At 39.0% G+C, this 17,674-nt stretch overlaps 2 protein-coding genes across 4 annotated transcripts in view; both read right to left on the reverse strand.

Annotated features, from left to right (window-relative positions):
* tox4b (TOX high mobility group box family member 4 b) overlaps positions 1 to 5,921 on the reverse strand; it is a gene marked incomplete in the record, with an annotated part of 16,828 nt that extends 10,907 nt beyond the window's left edge. Inside the window, 2 exon segments of one of the 2 annotated variants that reach the window (XM_014021838.1) lie at positions 3,014 to 3,620; positions 5,799 to 5,921. In XM_014021838.1, coding sequence (XP_013877292.1) covers positions 3,014 to 3,118 — 105 coding nt within the window. 2 annotated transcript variants of the gene reach the window in all.
* A 572-nt stretch (positions 5,922 to 6,493) lies between these two features.
* The window catches only part of slc12a6 (solute carrier family 12 member 6), a 51,381-nt gene continuing 40,200 nt past the window's right edge, over positions 6,494 to 17,674 (reverse strand). For both annotated transcript variants that reach the window (XM_014021815.1, XM_014021816.1), the window contains exons 19-26: positions 17,238 to 17,406; positions 16,948 to 17,143; positions 16,698 to 16,867; positions 16,485 to 16,616; positions 16,286 to 16,393; positions 11,561 to 11,790; positions 11,334 to 11,467; positions 6,494 to 9,863 (exon numbers count right to left, since the gene is read on the reverse strand). In XM_014021815.1, the coding sequence (XP_013877269.1) occupies positions 9,772 to 9,863; positions 11,334 to 11,467; positions 11,561 to 11,790; positions 16,286 to 16,393; positions 16,485 to 16,616; positions 16,698 to 16,867; positions 16,948 to 17,143; positions 17,238 to 17,406 (1,231 nt within the window). In that variant the 3' untranslated portion in view covers positions 6,494 to 9,771. The remainder of the gene's footprint in view (positions 9,864 to 11,333; positions 11,468 to 11,560; positions 11,791 to 16,285; positions 16,394 to 16,484; positions 16,617 to 16,697; positions 16,868 to 16,947; positions 17,144 to 17,237; positions 17,407 to 17,674) is intronic.

Genomic DNA, 17,674 nt, shown 5'->3' on the forward strand with positions numbered 1-17,674 from the left:
GGTGGATATAGCTCGCTAGCAGCCTCTCACCAATGACCTACCCACATCATTTACCCAGAATGCTTTGAAAGTAAATAAAATGGCCCTGTCTGTGTTAAAATATATTTTTAAACTTCTAGTTTAAAAATGATAAAAAYGGAACAGCCTACAGTATTTTTACAGTCTTTATTTTACAGTTAAAATATATGTTTATTAAATTTAGTCTAATGTTATACCTAATCATGGATCCCTTTAACCCCATGACATTTCCTGTTCTAAAATTCATCCTGCCTGTTTAAAAACAAAGAGTGAACCAGGCCAGGCTGCAACTGTTTCAGAATACCAACTCAAAATTGCGAGAAAATTAGCAAATTTTCTGTTGCCTTCCACTGAACTCTGAGTGTTTTTGCAACCAGTGGTTTTTTTGAACGACCCAATTTGCAGAACTATTTTAGACATTTTGTTGCACACCTCCACACGTCCAGTGCCGTCCCTCGTCTCTGATACTGTTTGTAGTGTTTATGGACAGGATCTCAAGGTGCAGTGGAGAGAAGGGTGTCTGGTTTGGGAAACACAGGGTCTCATCTCTGCTTTATGTGGATGACATGGTTCTGTTGGCGTCTTCGGGCCTAGACCCCTATTATAAGTGGGTGTCTTGTTTACGAGTGATGGTAGGATGGAGCGGGAGATGGTTGACTATTTGAGGTCTTGTCTTCACCTGTGGTCATGAGGCGTGGATCATGACTGAAAGAACAAGACACAATCGGCCAAAATGAGCTTCCTTCGTAGGGTGGCCGGGCCTTAGAGATAGTCTAGAGAGCTCTGTCATCTGGCGGGAGCTTGGATTAGAGTCGCTGCTTTTCAGATTGAAAGGATTCAGTTGAGGTGTTCAGGCATCTAATATTATGCCTCCTTTAGGAGGGGTTGGGCACGTCTAACTGGTAGAGTTAGTGGAGGGATTACGTATCATCTCTGGCCTGGGAACGCCTCGAGGTCCCCCAGTACGAACTGGAACATGTCGCTGGGGAAAACCTTAGCATAAAGTAGTATATGCAAGTATCCATTAAGTATACTAATTTTAAACTACAAGAGTATACTTCCTGTTTAATTTTTATTTACTTATCTGAGTATATATTTATATACTTAACCAAGTTTATCTTTCATTATACTTGGATTGTACTAAAATAATACTAAACGTTTAAGTATACTTAGTCTGTAATGTTTAAACTTTTGGCCAAGWTAAACTTTAGTACTACACTGAAAGTACATTTTTCACACAGAATGGTTTATTTGTAGTACATTTCAAGATTTAACTAAAAAGTATACTTAGAAGATTACTTTCAGTATACTTGTAAGTATACTTTCATAAACTTTTTGTGGGCCAATTTAGTCCTGGACGGATACTTGTTAGAAACTGCTGGTATACTTATATCAGTGTACATGGTAAATAAAAGTACACTTAGGGAAATACACTTTTATGTACTTTAGTATACTTAATGACATGTACTTAAAGTATACTTCTTTTTGGCAAGTTTATAAACTTATAAAATGTATACTTTTTATAAACTAACGAAAGCCCCAATTTAGTACGAACAMGTATTAAATCAGTATACTTTCTAGTACAAGTACATGGTGCCCTAGTATACTTGATGTACTTAAACGTATACTCAAGTATACTTATTAAAACGAACTTCAAGTATACTACTTTTTGCTAAGGGGAGGCATGTCTGGGTTTCCTCTCCTGGACCTGTTGACCTGATTACAGACAAGCGGTAGAAGCTGGAGACCTCCATTCATTTCATACCCATCAAGCCCAGCTTGTACCCACCTTGGCAGCAGACCCTTATGTTTACGATTTTATTGACCGGAGTCCAATTTTGTACTGAAGACAGAACTGGACCAGTTTTTAAATATAATCTAACGTCGCTGTAAACCAAATCTGGACATTCAGGACTGTAGCCAAGGAGGCTCCAACACGGGTGTCAAAATACGGCTCTAGAGTTACTGCAACTAAACCGAGAAGGGTTCCAGTGACAACTCATTTGCAAGGAAATTTGTCGCACAAATTTTCCGAACACGTTCAAAACTCAAGCGATATTAACGCAAGCCTCTGTGACTCAACGCATGAAAAGACAGACGCTGTTCACCAACTAGTCTTTAACAGTCACAGCTCCGATGCTACCATAAACAAACCAGTTTGGAGGAAGAAGAGATGAGTTTCCTCAGAAGAACAAGCGGTGAGTGAATTTCTCCATTTGGACGATCGACTCAGAGATGTGGTGGAGAAAACAGTTTTTTGTTGTCATTTGGAGCCACCCTCACACATGATAGAATTCACTTTATCAAATTTAATGCAGTTATGCCAGGAAGGCCCAATCCTGGTCCTGAAGGTCAGCCATCCTGCACACTTTTCCTCGATTCTCTCTTCCAACACACCTGATTCAGTGAGTGAATTGCCTCTTCAAGTTCTGCAGAAGCCTGATGATCACCCATTCATTCCCATCAGGTGTTGAAGCAGAGAAACAAGTAAAACATGCAGGACAGTGTCCCTCCAGGACCAGGACTGGACACGCCTGAGCTATGCCATCTGCAAGAACTTGGAACAAAATGTTGAATTTGAAGATCAGCTAAAACTGGACATAAAATAAAGTAACAGTGGGAATTGAAGTATATTGTTTTTAAACTTAACATTTAATGAAAGGCTTACTGGGAATGTTTAGTTCAATAAATTACAGGAAATCCATTTCACACTGACTTGATTCAATCTAATTTACACAGAGAATGATGTTTGTATCATACATAACCATTAATCCAATTCTTCGACTGGTTCCTGTAATTTATTAACCCTGTCTTTAAGAGTTGTAGAAAAACTACTAGTTTGATGTAAAAGTGTACACSCGTCAGGAGTGGATGATTCCAGGTGATTCTAATTAAACTTAATTAGAAACTATGCTGCTAACTGAAGCTATGCAGCGTTAAATAAACCACATGTGTCAGGTCAGTGGAGTGAGACTCGGCTGCCTCTGATGGTCACCTTGTTGTCAGAGTCGAACCCGTTGAAGGACTGTGGGTCCAGGAACTCCGGGTCACCGTGCTGTCCGGTACCGTCCGTCAAATCTGAGTAAAAATTCAGATCCATCTTCCTCTTTTCTTTTTTTCTTTTTTTTTCAGCCGGGCCTCATGTGTTTGCTGCGAAGCCTTCACGAATCCTTTCTTCGTTTGGTTTTGCTTGAAATGTTTTCGGATAAGCCGCTCAGGTAGCCCCAAATACACCGACACAATATGAGCTCTGCTTTTGATTCCTGACAGCTTTAACAGCAGAAACCGAGGATGTGTGCGCCACCAATAACCTGCCCTGGCTGTCTAGCCGCCGGGGTAAACGTGGCTCTTAACAGTCTTTTTCTTGCTGACTCGTCTCGTCCCAGCACGGCTTTAGCTTTAGCTGGCTTTAGGTTGACGCAAAGCTGCGGTACTCCGTGTGACAGCAGCCAGGCGCTCGTTTGTCCGTCGGTCCTCGAACGCCTCATTCGCTCGTGCTGCCGAGGGCCGACCTGTCCTCAGAGGTGCGGGGAAACCAGGTGTTCGCCTGACAGAACCGAGGAGAACCCGTCCCCGAAGACGTGCTGGCCCGGGCTAGGACGCTCAATGGAAAACCGAAACACGGATCATGGATTAGACGGATGTGGGACAAGATTTTCAAAACAAAAGTGCCTACTATTTCTAATGCGCATGCTCAGTGTCCATGTTTGGACTGCATTATGGGTAATGAAGTTCTTCAAACCACAACTAGTCTAGACCAGTGGTTCCCAAACTTTTTRTCTTCTGACCCACAAAATATCCATGGCAAAAACTTGTGACCCCAAATATTACTGGTCTGAGTACACRARCTTCATTAATAACCCTAAAAACACAGGCTTTTTGACAATCTAAACAGCTTGTACACAAATATAAATACTTATTTTGTGTTTTTGTAATAATTATAGGGAAAATATTACATCAGCAATTATTTTATTACCCTTTAAATTGATTTCTGGAGATTATCCAAGGTGCTTCATGACCCATAATTGGGTCCCAAGCCCAACTTTGGGAACCAAAGTGCAGTGGTTCCCAAACTTTTCAGCTTTTGACCCACAAAATAACAGTAGCAGAGACCTGTGCCACCAGCTATTTTTGTATGATAAACATTTGTATCAGGTCAACAAAACATGGGCATAGTAACAATATATTTTTTTCTACATTTATCCATTTTAAATACATTAACCTCACTCCTTCGTAACAACTAAGACAAAAATGTAATTAATTCAGAAACTTTTTTCAGGACCCCACCTTGATGTTTCGGGACCCCACTTAGGGTCCCGACCCCAACTTTGGGAAACACTGGTCTAAACAGCATTTCAGCTGCGTTTAAAATCATTCTGACATCTGGAAACATTTATGTTGCCATCGCATGAAAATACTAACACTAATTTATAAACATGTTTGTATGAAGCAGGTGGAGATAATGGATGACTGGACCAAAGCCAGTGTAAAGAACTAAACGTTGAGCCACAACCTTGAATACTGAAAATACTATTTATGTATTTCAGCRCATGGAGCCAGGTTTTACACATACATGGTAGGAACTGCAAAAAGGTCACCGTTTAACTTTGAAAATAAACTTTGACATTTTGAAGTGGGTTTCAGTGAAAAGTTGAGTCTTATTGTACTAGAAGGCTCTTTGTATGAAAGAGGATTGGGGCCTCAGAAATAAATAAATAAATAAATCCTGACTCCAAACTTCTTTTTCCTCAGAATTCGGATTTTACTCTACAAATTAAGAAAAAAATCAGAATTATGACTTTTCCCTCAGAATTCTGAGATTAAAGTCAGAATTCAGGGAAACATCATTATTATTTTGCTGTGGCACTAATCCTCGTCCATATATTTGCACAACCTCCGTTTGTAATAATAATTCATTAGAGCAAATGACTGAGAAAAGGCTTTTTCAAATTAATCCTTGATTAAAAAAACTAAATTAAACTAAATTAATTAAAATTAAAAAAAATTAAAGTAATTGCACAAGTGTCACCACAACAAAAACTGTTTAAAGGCAGAAAGAGCATTTTAACAGGCACTAACTTCAGCTGCTGCCTTACAATTTAGCATGTTTTACATTTTTATAATTAAAAATGACAGGATCTTTAAATTCCTTCAATTTCACTWGTCCAATAGATAGATGGCAGTAAAACTAAGCTCACCCGTGACCATAAATTCCACTTGATATTTTCAAAATAAATCGAGCTTTGCTAAAATAAATAATAGGTATATTTACCCCATTGAGAGTAATCTGTGGTTACGCGTATAATTTTCCTTTCCTCTACTTTTATTTTGAAATCCAGAACAGGATGTTTCAAATGACGTCCCAGTAAAACCAGAAATAATCTCACTGTGGGTTAAAAATTTTGACATTTCACAATATGCTGCCGTCACACACGCTAATGAACAAAGTTATAACAAAAACTGCAGCAGGACTGAAGTCCAAAGTACTACTTATTGTCATTTCTATGAAAAATAAGACTKAAATTAAGCTTTCTCGAAAAGGATTGGGGTCACAAAACCTCACAAAATACAAATTTAAATTTGAAGTGAGAAGTAAAGCGTAAAAGTTTCCCTTTATATGTGAACTGACACAAGTTCGACTTTGGTAGTTTAAAAATTAAAATAAAGTAAATCAAATCCACTCAACAAGAGCATCTTTGTCAGAAACCAAACATCGTGAGATGTTCATTTAAGTGATTATTTTACCACATAAAACATGTTATAGTTCCAATAACTCTTACCTCCATGCTCAGCCTCAGATAAAATCCACGATTCRCCTGCTTTTTTAAATTATTTTTAATTAAATCCCACTTTTTCTACTGAACTTCGCCCACWAATTATTTCCTCAAATTTCACAACATGGCACCGGCTTGAACGTGTACACGGAAGTGACCTCATCACGCAGCAAAGTATTTCAAAATAAAAGATGACGGCACAGCTGACCTTACTGCATGACTAAACAGATTTAATAATATAGTCTGTAAAATAATAACCGCAATAAACATAACTAATATATTTTTCTTTTCATTAATGTACATTAAGTTTAATAGTTTCTGTGTTTGAAATGTTTTGTTATATATATTTATTTTTGAAATCCTGACTGTCATTAACAAACAGCAATTTAATTTAAAGCACTAAATAATCAAGAAAGTTGCTATCATTTTAGGTTTCAGTTTTATTTATTTATTTTTGTCTTTTAGGGTTTTGCATACTATTGAAAGTTAAAATTATTTGATAGCTGCCACATAGTCCTAATAAAATAAAATGACTAATTATTAACAATAAGTTGTTTTTAGCAGAGTCAAGACAAAAATTCATATCAGTTTTTGTAACAATACAATTTTGCATCTTRGGTTTAATTTCTTTGTTAACAGAAAAAAAATACTTCAAAATCATCAAGCATTAATGTACAAAACAAAAACATCACAATTACGCATTTCTTTAAAATTGCTTTATTCTCATTTTTAAAGCAGTTTTTATGAATTTTATAATAATGCAATTTAAAAAAGGTGAAACGCACAATCTTATTTGTTCTTATGTACAAGCAAGACAACAATGTTAAAGTAATCAACATAAAACAATTCCTGCACAGGATTGTAAAAAAATAAAAAATAAAAGTGGAATCAAATGACTCTAGTTTGAACATCCTAAATTTAACAACAAGCTCACGAGCGGTCAGTCCTTCACGAAGCAGGATGTGAGCCAGTTTCTTTTAGGTGTGCGGTGAGACGAGTTATCAGGACACAAGCTCGTACTACATAACACTGCCAAGAGTTTATCAATGAGGAACGCTAAATGAACACATTGACACACAAACATATACACACATGCAGTGTAAGTGGCCCGCRCAACAATGGTCCAGTTTGTCAAAAATACTTCCAGGTTTTCCCCTCTTATAGGGTCTTTACAACTACAAACAAAAACATCAGCTTAACTTATTAACATTTCAGCTGCAGTCCAGCAGCTTCACTTCCAGTGAACTTGGCATCATTTAGTTTGTTTTTTTCAGGAACTGAAACTGACATCAACAAATCCAGGAACATGATGCAAAACCCCAGTCCTGGTCTTAAAGGGAACCCCGACCTGTTGTAACCATTACACATTATTTGATAAACATGTACTTCTACTGCAAAACAAATACTGTAAAAAACTGCAAGCTTTTTAGTTTTTATAAATGTAAAAAGTATATTGTCAAATGGCAGCGCCAGATTATTTACACCACAAAGCACACTGGGTAAATGATTACGTTCAGTTRATACATGTATAAATGGTGATTTAGCGTTAGCGCTCAAGCTAATATATATAAACGGTGATATAGCATTAGTGGCGGAGCTAATATTATTAATTACTATTATTAGCATAGYTTATAATATTAGCTGGAGAACTTTCATCATACATATATGTGGTGTTAGTTTCCACGCTATTATTAGCTTTTATGACCTAGTAATAATTTTTTTATTGTTTTTAATGTTGCTTCTTTGTGTTCATATTAACTAGTTTTAATTCTGTAAAAGCACCTTAAGTTGCCTTCTGGTGTGAAATGTGCTACACAAATAAATTTGCCTTGCCCAATAATATTACCTAATATTATTAGCTCAGGCGCTAACACTATACTGCCATTTATACATGTATTAGCTTGGCCGCTAACCCTATTGGTGTGTTCCAGTGGCACAGGGAAGTGGAAATTCCCTTGCTCCCATTCATAAATTTAAACTGTGCTAAATCCCATCCAATCCCACATAGCGGTAGTGGCTGCGACTACACCCAGTTTCAATTTCAGGATGGTTGCTACTCACAGATTTAGAAAGTTAACTCTGTAAATTTACTGTTAATTACTATTCTTAATGTTTTTRTGCGTGTTTAATCACTCATAAAAGTAGTGCATTTTATGCGAATACTGTTGTTATGTGCATGACGTTTGTAGCCGAACTCTTTGTTATTGTTTATATTGTAACAGTGTGGTAACTAGGTTAGCAGCAGCAACGCAATCACCAGTGGGCTAACTAGAATACAGTTTCACACGGTTTGTTGGGGAATTACGTCACTACCACTTCCCAGTTCCAGAATACGATATAAATGGAACGAGTTATTAATCGCCATACGTGCATTAGCTTAGGCGCTAATGTGAAAGCTATGAGGCTAAATCAGAGCGTCTCCTTCCATGAAGCAGCTCTGTTGTCCTCAACACTTTCAGTAGCAGACTGATTTACATTTTCCTCTCTGTCGACGCACTCTGGTTTCATTTAAAACAGCTGAATGTCAGATGTATAAAATTAACCTTGAAGCTGGATAGAGCACTGGAATAGCAAGTCATAATTTACCCAGCATGCTTTGCTACGTAATTAATGTGTCGCCTTTATGTGACAATATATTCTTTACTTTTTWAAAAACTGAACTGTATACAGTATTTTTAGTCTTTGTTGTGCAGTTGTAGTAAAAGTTTATCAAATGTCTAATGTCTCTTCTAGTTAAGCTCCATTTAATTTCACTTGGTTCTACTCCAAAATGGAGACCAAACAACATCAGAGTGGGCTGTCAAACAGAAAAGATATGTGCCATTCTGTAAATCTGTTTTAATCTGAGAGATTAACAAAAGTACAGGAGCCTGTTCAGTAACAAAACAAAACAGCTCCACGTGAAAATAAATTACAAAAAGAGGAAAAACAGCAAAGTTCTAAATTATAGATCAAATTTGGTGATTTTAAAAGCTCATGAATGTTTTTTTTTTTACTAACACGTGGTATTCAAAGGTGAAGTATTACATTAAGGTGCACATTTTCTCAATAAATTCGACCTTATCTCCAAATGTTAACCTAATCAATCAATAAATTATGTTTCTGGAATGTCTTTATAAGGAAATGTGCGATTTCCTTTTGCTCTGCCTCAAAAACCAGAGTCGTTCTCAGATTTCTGTTTCATTTTTCAGAATTTGAAACTAAACTAAGAACCAGGCTTTTGGTCACAATATATTCTAATAAAAAGGTAAACTAAATAATCTGTACAAATAAAAACAGTTTTAAGATTTGAAACGTGTGCAAATTAAATTTGAAAGTTTATCTTCCAGGACGTACACAGCTGGGATATAAAAGAAACATCTCGTCCATGGAAATGTTTCCTGGACTGACTTTGAAATGAAACTGTTTTAAATCAAACATCTTTCATTGTGTTTACGTTGCATTTCCATTTTTTTTTTTGTGGTGCTGGAATAAAAAGTTTATGTGCCTTAAACTAAATAAATGAATACTCGTTTGTTTTTAAACATTCAGGCCTCATTAAACAAGCTCCTATATTCTTCCAAAATTACATTCAGTACAAAAAAGAACAACCCTGAGTCTCATCAGTGGAATAACTGCACTGATCTGAGAGGCTTCACATGTTCTGTTTGTCTTTAAAGTTACCAGTTCTGCTGCTCAAACACAACACTGGTCTTTCCAACACATCAGCGATCTTTCAGATGACACACACACACACACACACACACACACACACAAATGATTGCTGTTATTTCTGAGGAGTTGTGTTGGCGTTTCTTCAGGCGGACAAAAGTGGAAAGGGAACCGTTTTTAAGACGGTAAAAAAAAGAGGATATAACGGCGGGCTGTTGGGTGTGATGAGCAACGCTGCTGCAGGTGAGTCTCAGTGAGCCCCTCCCCCACCTTTCACCCTCTGCGCCCCTCACTCCAAACCGTTTCTGCTCTTCCTGTCTTTGTCCAATCAGGAGTAGATGGTGATGACTTCACTTCCTCCTCCTCTGACCAGCAGCACACGCTCCAGACCTTCRGTCAGGACCTCCAGGAACTCCATGTCTGATGTGGGAGTTAATGAACATTTGCCAGCTGGTTACATCAAGGCCTGTGCGGCCCGCCAAAAGCCCCACCTCATTTAATATGAAGAGTTTGATGCAAATTGTAAACTTTTAATTTAGGATTTGATGCAACAAAATAAACACATTTAGGAGGTGAAAGATAATACTTGCCCTGTTGGCTTGAAGTAACTAAGCAATTTAGTTGAACGGCCCTGTTTTCATGTCTCAAAATAAGCTGCTTTAAAGCCAGTATTGACCATAAACTACATCTCCCATAATGCATGTCCATTACACATGGRAATTCCCTGTAGGAAAGTGGGAGTGTTCAGAATTCAAGACTTGCCACAACTCATCAGTGACTAAAACTCTTACTTTTACATTTCATAGTATTTCTGTATTTATTTAACATTCAGTCAGTCRAACAYGTAGTACTTTTCAGTGTTTATAAAAGGACGTGTTAAAACTCTGTTTCTATGCAGGAAAAACCAGGTAGAGCTCAGTTAGTGTTTGTTAGCAGTGCTCAGTTRTAGCAATGAGACGAGAAACTCTACGTTTCATGTTCAGCTGAAGTTAAACAAGAAACATTGAAGTTAGCTAAACAGTTAGCAATTCCTGTGAAAATGCAGCTTAAATGCTGGAAGTTTTTTGTTGAATAGCTAAAAATGCTAAAACRAGCCTAAAAATGCCTAAAGTAGCTGAAATTTGCACAAATAAATGAACAGCATGTTTGCTGAATTAWGCAATTAGAAGCTAAAACTAATCACAAAAAAAAGTTAATTACGCAGAAAAAAAACTTGAATTAGCTAAAAACACAGAAAACAGCTGTAATTAGCAGAAAGCAGCTGAAAGAAGCATAAAAAGCTTAAAATAGCAAAAAGCACAAAAAGTTGAAATTAGCCGAAAAGTAGTCAAAAACATCAGAATGATAGCTAAAACTGCAGAAAAAGTTAAAATCAGCAAAATAGAAGCAAAAAGAAGCTGACATTAGTATAAAGGAGTTAATTAAACTAGAACTAAAACAAAAAGGTAAAACGTACAGAAAAGACATTGAAAACAGCCCTATTCATTTTTATGAGAAAAACATGGCAGGAAAAGCTTGACATATTTCAAAAAGTATAAATTGCTAAAGTTCCAAAAGTCATAGGCAAAATGTCCTGAAGGAGCTGAACGTTTTGATATATAAACTGTAGAAATAGTTAAAAAAATTGCATAAGGAGATACATGTTGAAAAACATGTAAGAAAAAACAATCACACTGAGAAAGCTTTATAAGCATTCACACAATTACAAAGGACTCTTTGAGGACCACCATACTGCTCATGTGACCCTCAGTCAAAATGAGTTTGAAACTCAAATAAAGCTAAAGTGTCACTGATCTTTGCAAACATTTTGGAAACATTTAACAATGAATACAGTGTGAAAGTTGTCAACATGGAGCCAGTGAACGTCTCATCTTCAGCGTTAAAGGATACAGTTCTCGTCTCCCTCAGAGTTCTTTGGGGGTCCTGGCATGTTGAGCAGGACTAGTCGAGCATCATGTGATTTATTGACAATGACCTCATTGAGTTTGACGGCAGTGTGCATGCGCCTGACGTTGGATTGGTCCCTGCGGGAACACCACATTTAATACATTTAACCTTTTAATTAAGACGACGATGATGATGCTGCTGCGATCTAATGGAAGAGAGTTCCTCCTCACGGTTTGAGGCTCAGCATGTCTCTGAAGCCTTCAGGTGTGGAGCAGCCCGAGTGTGCCACTCTGTATTGGGACGTCTTCTCTTTGGTCCAGGTCATCTGGACGCGACGTTGGTGCTCTGTGCTGCCGCCGCTCACCGCTCGGTCTCGCTCTCCTCCGTCGGTGTCATCTTCATCGTCTGAACCGATGCTGGTCAGACGCAGCATGGAGTTCCGGTCCTTCACCAGCTGGGCCTGGTTGGTACACAAACACAAACATGCTTCATCCTGTTCAAAGCGGTTTATTTCTACCTGGTGCGACGCCTGACTCCTCTAACAGCCTGACTCTTACTGTCGTTTGTCTCTGTCTGTTTGTACCTGTCCAGGTCTGTCTCCTTTGATGGTGTTTGATGTGTGGACTCCAGAAGTCCTGAACCTGGTGGAAAGATACACCTAAACACAACACACAGTCACCTGACCTACTAAAAACACAACTGAGGCCGCATCTACTTCAGCAGAAACACTGGAGCACAACTACTGGTGCACAACTAAGAGCTCACACTGCTGAAGACACACAAGAGCCGAGTCATCTGAACTTCAGCAAGATGAGTGGAAGACGGAAAGAAAATAAATAAATGTTTTTGTGGACGGAGCTGTGAATGTATTTAGAAGTAAGTCAAATTATAGTAAATAGATTATAAGACAGACTTGAAGGCTTAGGATTGGGTTGGTTTTGGTTGCACAGTTTACCACGGTTTTACCAAGAGTACCACATACACCTGTTAACAAACTATTATACAGTAATACTGAAATCAATAGCAATATGGACAAGAAAAGACCTGCRTAACGTTTGACCTTGATTTGTTTAGGGATGGGTACCTTTGACGTTTGAATCGATTCGGTACCAATATCCGGTGCCTGGGAATCTATACCGGTACTTAATGGGTACCAGTTTTTGGTACTTTGTGTGTGTTGTTTTTTAAATAAAAAACCTTTTTTTTTTTTTTTTACATTTTTCTCAATATAAAATTTAACAAATAGCAAGACATCATCCAACTCTTTGTATTGTAACATCAGTTGTGTAACTTATTTCTTTAAAGTGAAAACACTTGAAAACAACAAGACTGTTTTGTCTTATTGCACAAATTAAAATTCAGCTCCACGTGTTCCTATTGATGTCATTTCCCCACTAGAAAAATTGTGTGATGGAGGTCMATGGAAGGCAAATAAGTTTAAATCAAATAAGCAAAAGAGGATGTAGTTAAAATTAATAAAAGGTATTCAAGCTACGTTTTGAGCATCGAAAACGTGTCCAACACTTTAAGTTAGCTGCTTGTGCTCTTTAGGTCAGACGTGTTCGGACTGTCGGGAAGCTCCTCTGTTGTTTTCCTCTGCCGGTCTCTGTTTAATGGTGGATGAAATAAAGAAAGTGGCGGTACTTTATTTACTTTGAGCAAGCGAACGTCGAGCTCACAAGATAATTAATCCATCAGATAATTCAGAGGTGGTCTGTTTGGCGAGTTTTACTCCAGGAGCTGCGAGGTTTTAAAGCTACGTTCTGAGCTCTGTTTACTGAACCAGTGGTTCAGGACAAGCATGGAAAGCTCACCACTCTTATGCCAATACGGTCACAATGATGCGTTTAGGTACCGAAACATGGTACCGTTTGATGTTACGGGAATAGGTACTCGGTAGTAACGACAGAATTCGGTCTGTACTTAAAAAAGTATCGAATTCAGTACCCATCCCCAGATTTGTTACCTTGACCTTACAGCTGGGGGAGGAAAAAGATATGACACACTTTCTAGGGGTGGTACAAACGTGTGGATCACGGAGTATAAAAAGTCACAGAATCAAAACCACATTTTTCAGTTTGAGGTGTAGAAAACAGTCCAGGGTTTTGTCTTGTATGTAGAGCTTCCTTCCTCCATGTGTTGCAGTGAGATGTCAGTCAACTGTGTATGATGGCTAGGGTTGGGTGGTATTGATCATCCTCATATTGCGGTATAATCTTTAGAAAATACATCAGTATACTGTATTAACTGGGGGGTTGGGGGTATCTTCTGTGGCGTGTTGAGTAATTAATAATTAACGGAGAAACAGCTGTTTACATACATACAGCTTGACATTCTAGAGCCAGAGCGGCGTGGAAAAAACTCAGCTGCTCTGAAGTGTAGATGTCACTCTGAGAGCAGGGCATGAGTCACAGAATGGCTTTGCTCCTTATTACGCCAAACAGATCGAAATACATCCCAGAAGCCTACGTCCTTTTGGGTGTTTTTAGGGTTTTAAGTTATAAAACAAATCTGACTGTTCCCATGGTTGTATCTGTGCTGCTGCATTTTTTTAGCCATTCTTTGTGCCGATAAACTTTGTAGTTATTTCCTCCTCTGCAGTCAGTAGCTTACTTGTTTCAAACAAATAATAAATAAAAATCAGAGCGTTTAAATAAAAAAATAAATAAAAAAGAGTCCAGCTACGGGGGTTGGACTTAACGTATTTTTTCGGACTATAAGCTGCGACTTTTTTCCTGAACTTTGAACCATGCGGATTATGGTCCGGTGCGGCTTATACATGGATTTTTTTCTTCAGCCACCAGGGGGCTCTTATGCTCCATTTVCTTCAACCACTCGCTTCAAAAAAAGAAAGGAAAAAAAAGAAAAGAAAAAAGCGATCGCTTCCAGAGCCGACTGTTGTACCAGGAAGCAGCTATTTAAAGATATTCAATGGCCAAAAACTCATAAAAGGGGACAAAACAGACATTTTTCACGGTGGAATCTGACTGATAAAAACTTTGGAGCTTAATCCAGGACCAGTTTGTGGATAAAAGTCGAGTGAAGAGCTGCTGACTATTTTTTCCTCATTGCACTCCCCGGGGAAGGAATCCCATGCAGTGACGTATGCTAGAGCGGGAGGGCTTTCCCASCACAGCTTCAGAGCCAGCATTACCCCAGGAGGACAGCGACACAGAAAGCAGCACTGAACAGATACCGTTGTGTGACGCAGCTTTTCTCAGCTTGTTTAACTCCGACACTGAAGAGGAGGACTTCGATGKTTTCAGTGCGCYGGAGGAAGATGAATGAGATGTTTTGTTGGACCAGAAACTGTTAAAGAAAACTACCAAAATAAGGTCAGTTAAATGAACCGTATTCCTCCGAACTTTAATTCCTAAAGGTTTGCTTTTTATGTTTTGATGTTGAATTCACTTGTTTGATGGCAAATTTGGGTGTACTGTTTTTTTATGTTGGGGGTGTGGCTTATAGTCCAGTGCAGCTTATAGTCCGAAAAATACGGTAAGTAATCTACAGCTGGGCGGTCCCCAAAGGTGTCAGTCAACACTACACCAGCCCGTGGCATCTTCTGAAGGAGAGCCTAGAATGTTTATGTCCAAGTTTTCATAGCAGCCTTGTAGAAATTTCAGAGACATTTGGTGCATTACCTCACGTGACATGACTCATACGTCATCATTTTTAAATATTGTCACTATATTTTAATATCGCGGTACCAAAATACTGTCATACCGCCCAAACCTAGAGATTGACCAATAACAGTCATCTTCCCCAAAACATTTACCTTTGATAAAAAAAAAGAGAGATTAAGTCTTTAGTATCACTCTGTTATCCAGTGAAGGAATTTATCTTGTCTTCCAATTTCTGACCACACAGAATCCTGAAAGCTGAAGCCAGAATTGGACCAAGGTGTCCACAGGCAGCTAAAAGGTTAAAGATTTTCATCCAACAACCAATGACTGGAGTAATGTTTGAGCCATCAGTTTTTTATATACAATTACAGGTTATAAAATGTTTCCACTGTTTTTCTGATGGGTTCCACTGCTCTCACAGAAGTTCTGAGGTTTTCATTCAACTCTAATCAGCTCTACTTCAGACAGCATCTGTTCTACTAAAGTGAGGTGGTGCAAAATAAACTTACATCATCAAAACTCCAGCGTACCCTCTGAGGAGAGCAGCAGTAAAAGGAAACAACATGAGGTTTCATAATAAAGTGACACAAACACACTTATTATTGCTTGATAGGAGCTTCAAGACTTTAAATAACCTTTTTTCAGGTTCAGTATTTTCTGTGTTTAGAATATTGAGATATAGAGGTTTGATGTTAGCTATAGAGGTTTGATATTAGCTATAGAGGTTTGATGTTGGCTATGGTGGACTATTACTGTCTGACAGAACATTCATTCAAAAATGACCAGACAATTGGTGAGGATGCAATATCTTTTAGCAACACCAGAGAGAGCTGCAGCTTCTCACTTCCTGAGGTTATGTTCTATTTCAATCCCAGTGCAGACAAGCTGACAGGTATATGTTTTGGGCACATGAACCCAGAACTACAGAACCTCAAACACAACTGACTAGTTGTTCGATGCTCAACAGAATCCAAGCTCATTCACATCACCTCTTGTTTAATTCCCTATCTTTCATCAGTGCTCATCTTCCCTCATCTGTCCTTGTGTGTTTTTTAGTTTTTCTGTTAAGGGTTGTGCCTCCTCATGATGCCTTYATGAAGATGATCTTTGTTCTGTGCAGGGTCAGTGTCTTCATGACCCAGAGCACCTGTTCTCTTGTGTTTGTTATGTTCTGTCTTCTTCTGACTGGGTGTTCTGAAATGTAATTTCATTGTGCTCTGTACAATGACAATAAAGGTCTAATCTGCTACCATCTGATAGATGTGTAAATAAATGAATGTTGAAGATCCTGTCTCATTTTCTCAGATTTGCAGTCTGATACAAACGTACCTCTCGTTCCCGATCTGATTTTGAGAGTCTCATCTGTCTGAGCATCTGACATCTCTGCTCCATCATCAGTGTCCTCTCGTAGGTGTATGCACTGATGTCACTGTTATGCTGGAGAGAGAGGGGATTCGATTAGTTATTGTCTTAACATGTAGACCCCAGAGCAAACATCTATTATTATCTTAATTTCTTGTGAACGCACCATCTCCACCACTTCAACTTCAGCCTCAATGCGGAGGTGATACAGAAAGGTGGCCAGATCCTTTTTCATCTGAATGGAATTATCCTCCATCATAGCCACCGTGAAGATCCTCATCCCACACTTCCGCCACACCTGAGCAGGTGCAGACAGGACGAGCTGCATCAGAACACCGATGCCGACGGAACGTATTTAAAAAAAACATGTCGCCTCTACCTTGTGTTGACGAAGGAGGAAAGGCAGCAGCATCAGCATCCCTCCATCGTGGACGATCCACCACACGTCAATGTAGCCCTCTGTGCACGGCTCGCTGTTGCTGGGGAACAGGGAGATGTTTTTGGGCACCAATAAGGCCAGGTGGGCCTCGGTGGTGACCCGCACCGTGTCTGGAAGGAGGGGAGGGGACGCTGTTAACCTGACACATCATAAACGAAGGGTTTTACAGGAATCAGAGTGTTTGACTCACTGATGAAGGTCTTCCAGGCCTGGGGGTCCTCGCTTTGCCTCCAGGTGTGAGGCCAGCCCATCACTACAGTGTTGGGCTTCATCCCTCCGAGACCGCTGGACTGGATCATGCAGCTGATTCCCTCGTGGGGTTTCTGAGCCACGATGCATTGGGTGAAACCCTTCACTCGCTCCTTATCCATCAGGTGCTTCAGAGTCTGACGGAGAACAAACAAGTAAAAAGCTGCCCGCCTCCACCTGAAAGCGTCACTTCCTCTCAAGTCACCCAAAGATCTAAAAACACAAATAAACCTGTTCGGCAGCGAGAAACTCCCCGTAGCTCTTCAGGAAGTTGCCTGCGACAACCGTTCCCACGATGGTCAGGCCTTTTCCAGCCTTCAGCTGGCTGGCGAACGTGAGGAGGCGGGGAGACTTGACGTGGGCGTCTTCATCCAGTTTTAGTAGAACCAGCAGCTGGGGCCTCGAGAACCAACAACAAAAGAGCTAAAACTCTTTACGTGTCTGTGTTACAGAGACGAGTGTGAATCTCCCTCAAATATCAGAAACAAGATTTGAAGAAAATACAGGGTAAAGGCCTCTATAAAGAACTTAAAGGGATAATTCAGATCTTTTAAAGTAGGGTTTTGTGAAAATCACCAATAAATATCTTATTCTTCCTTCTAAGCATCTACTCTATGGAGGACCAAACCTATCATTATTGGAAATAAATGTATAAATATATAACTGGC

Source organism: Austrofundulus limnaeus, unplaced genomic scaffold (assembly GCF_001266775.1).
Source record: "Austrofundulus limnaeus strain Quisiro unplaced genomic scaffold, Austrofundulus_limnaeus-1.0 Scaffold307, whole genome shotgun sequence".
Classification (NCBI taxonomy): Eukaryota; Metazoa; Chordata; class Actinopteri; order Cyprinodontiformes; family Rivulidae; genus Austrofundulus; species Austrofundulus limnaeus.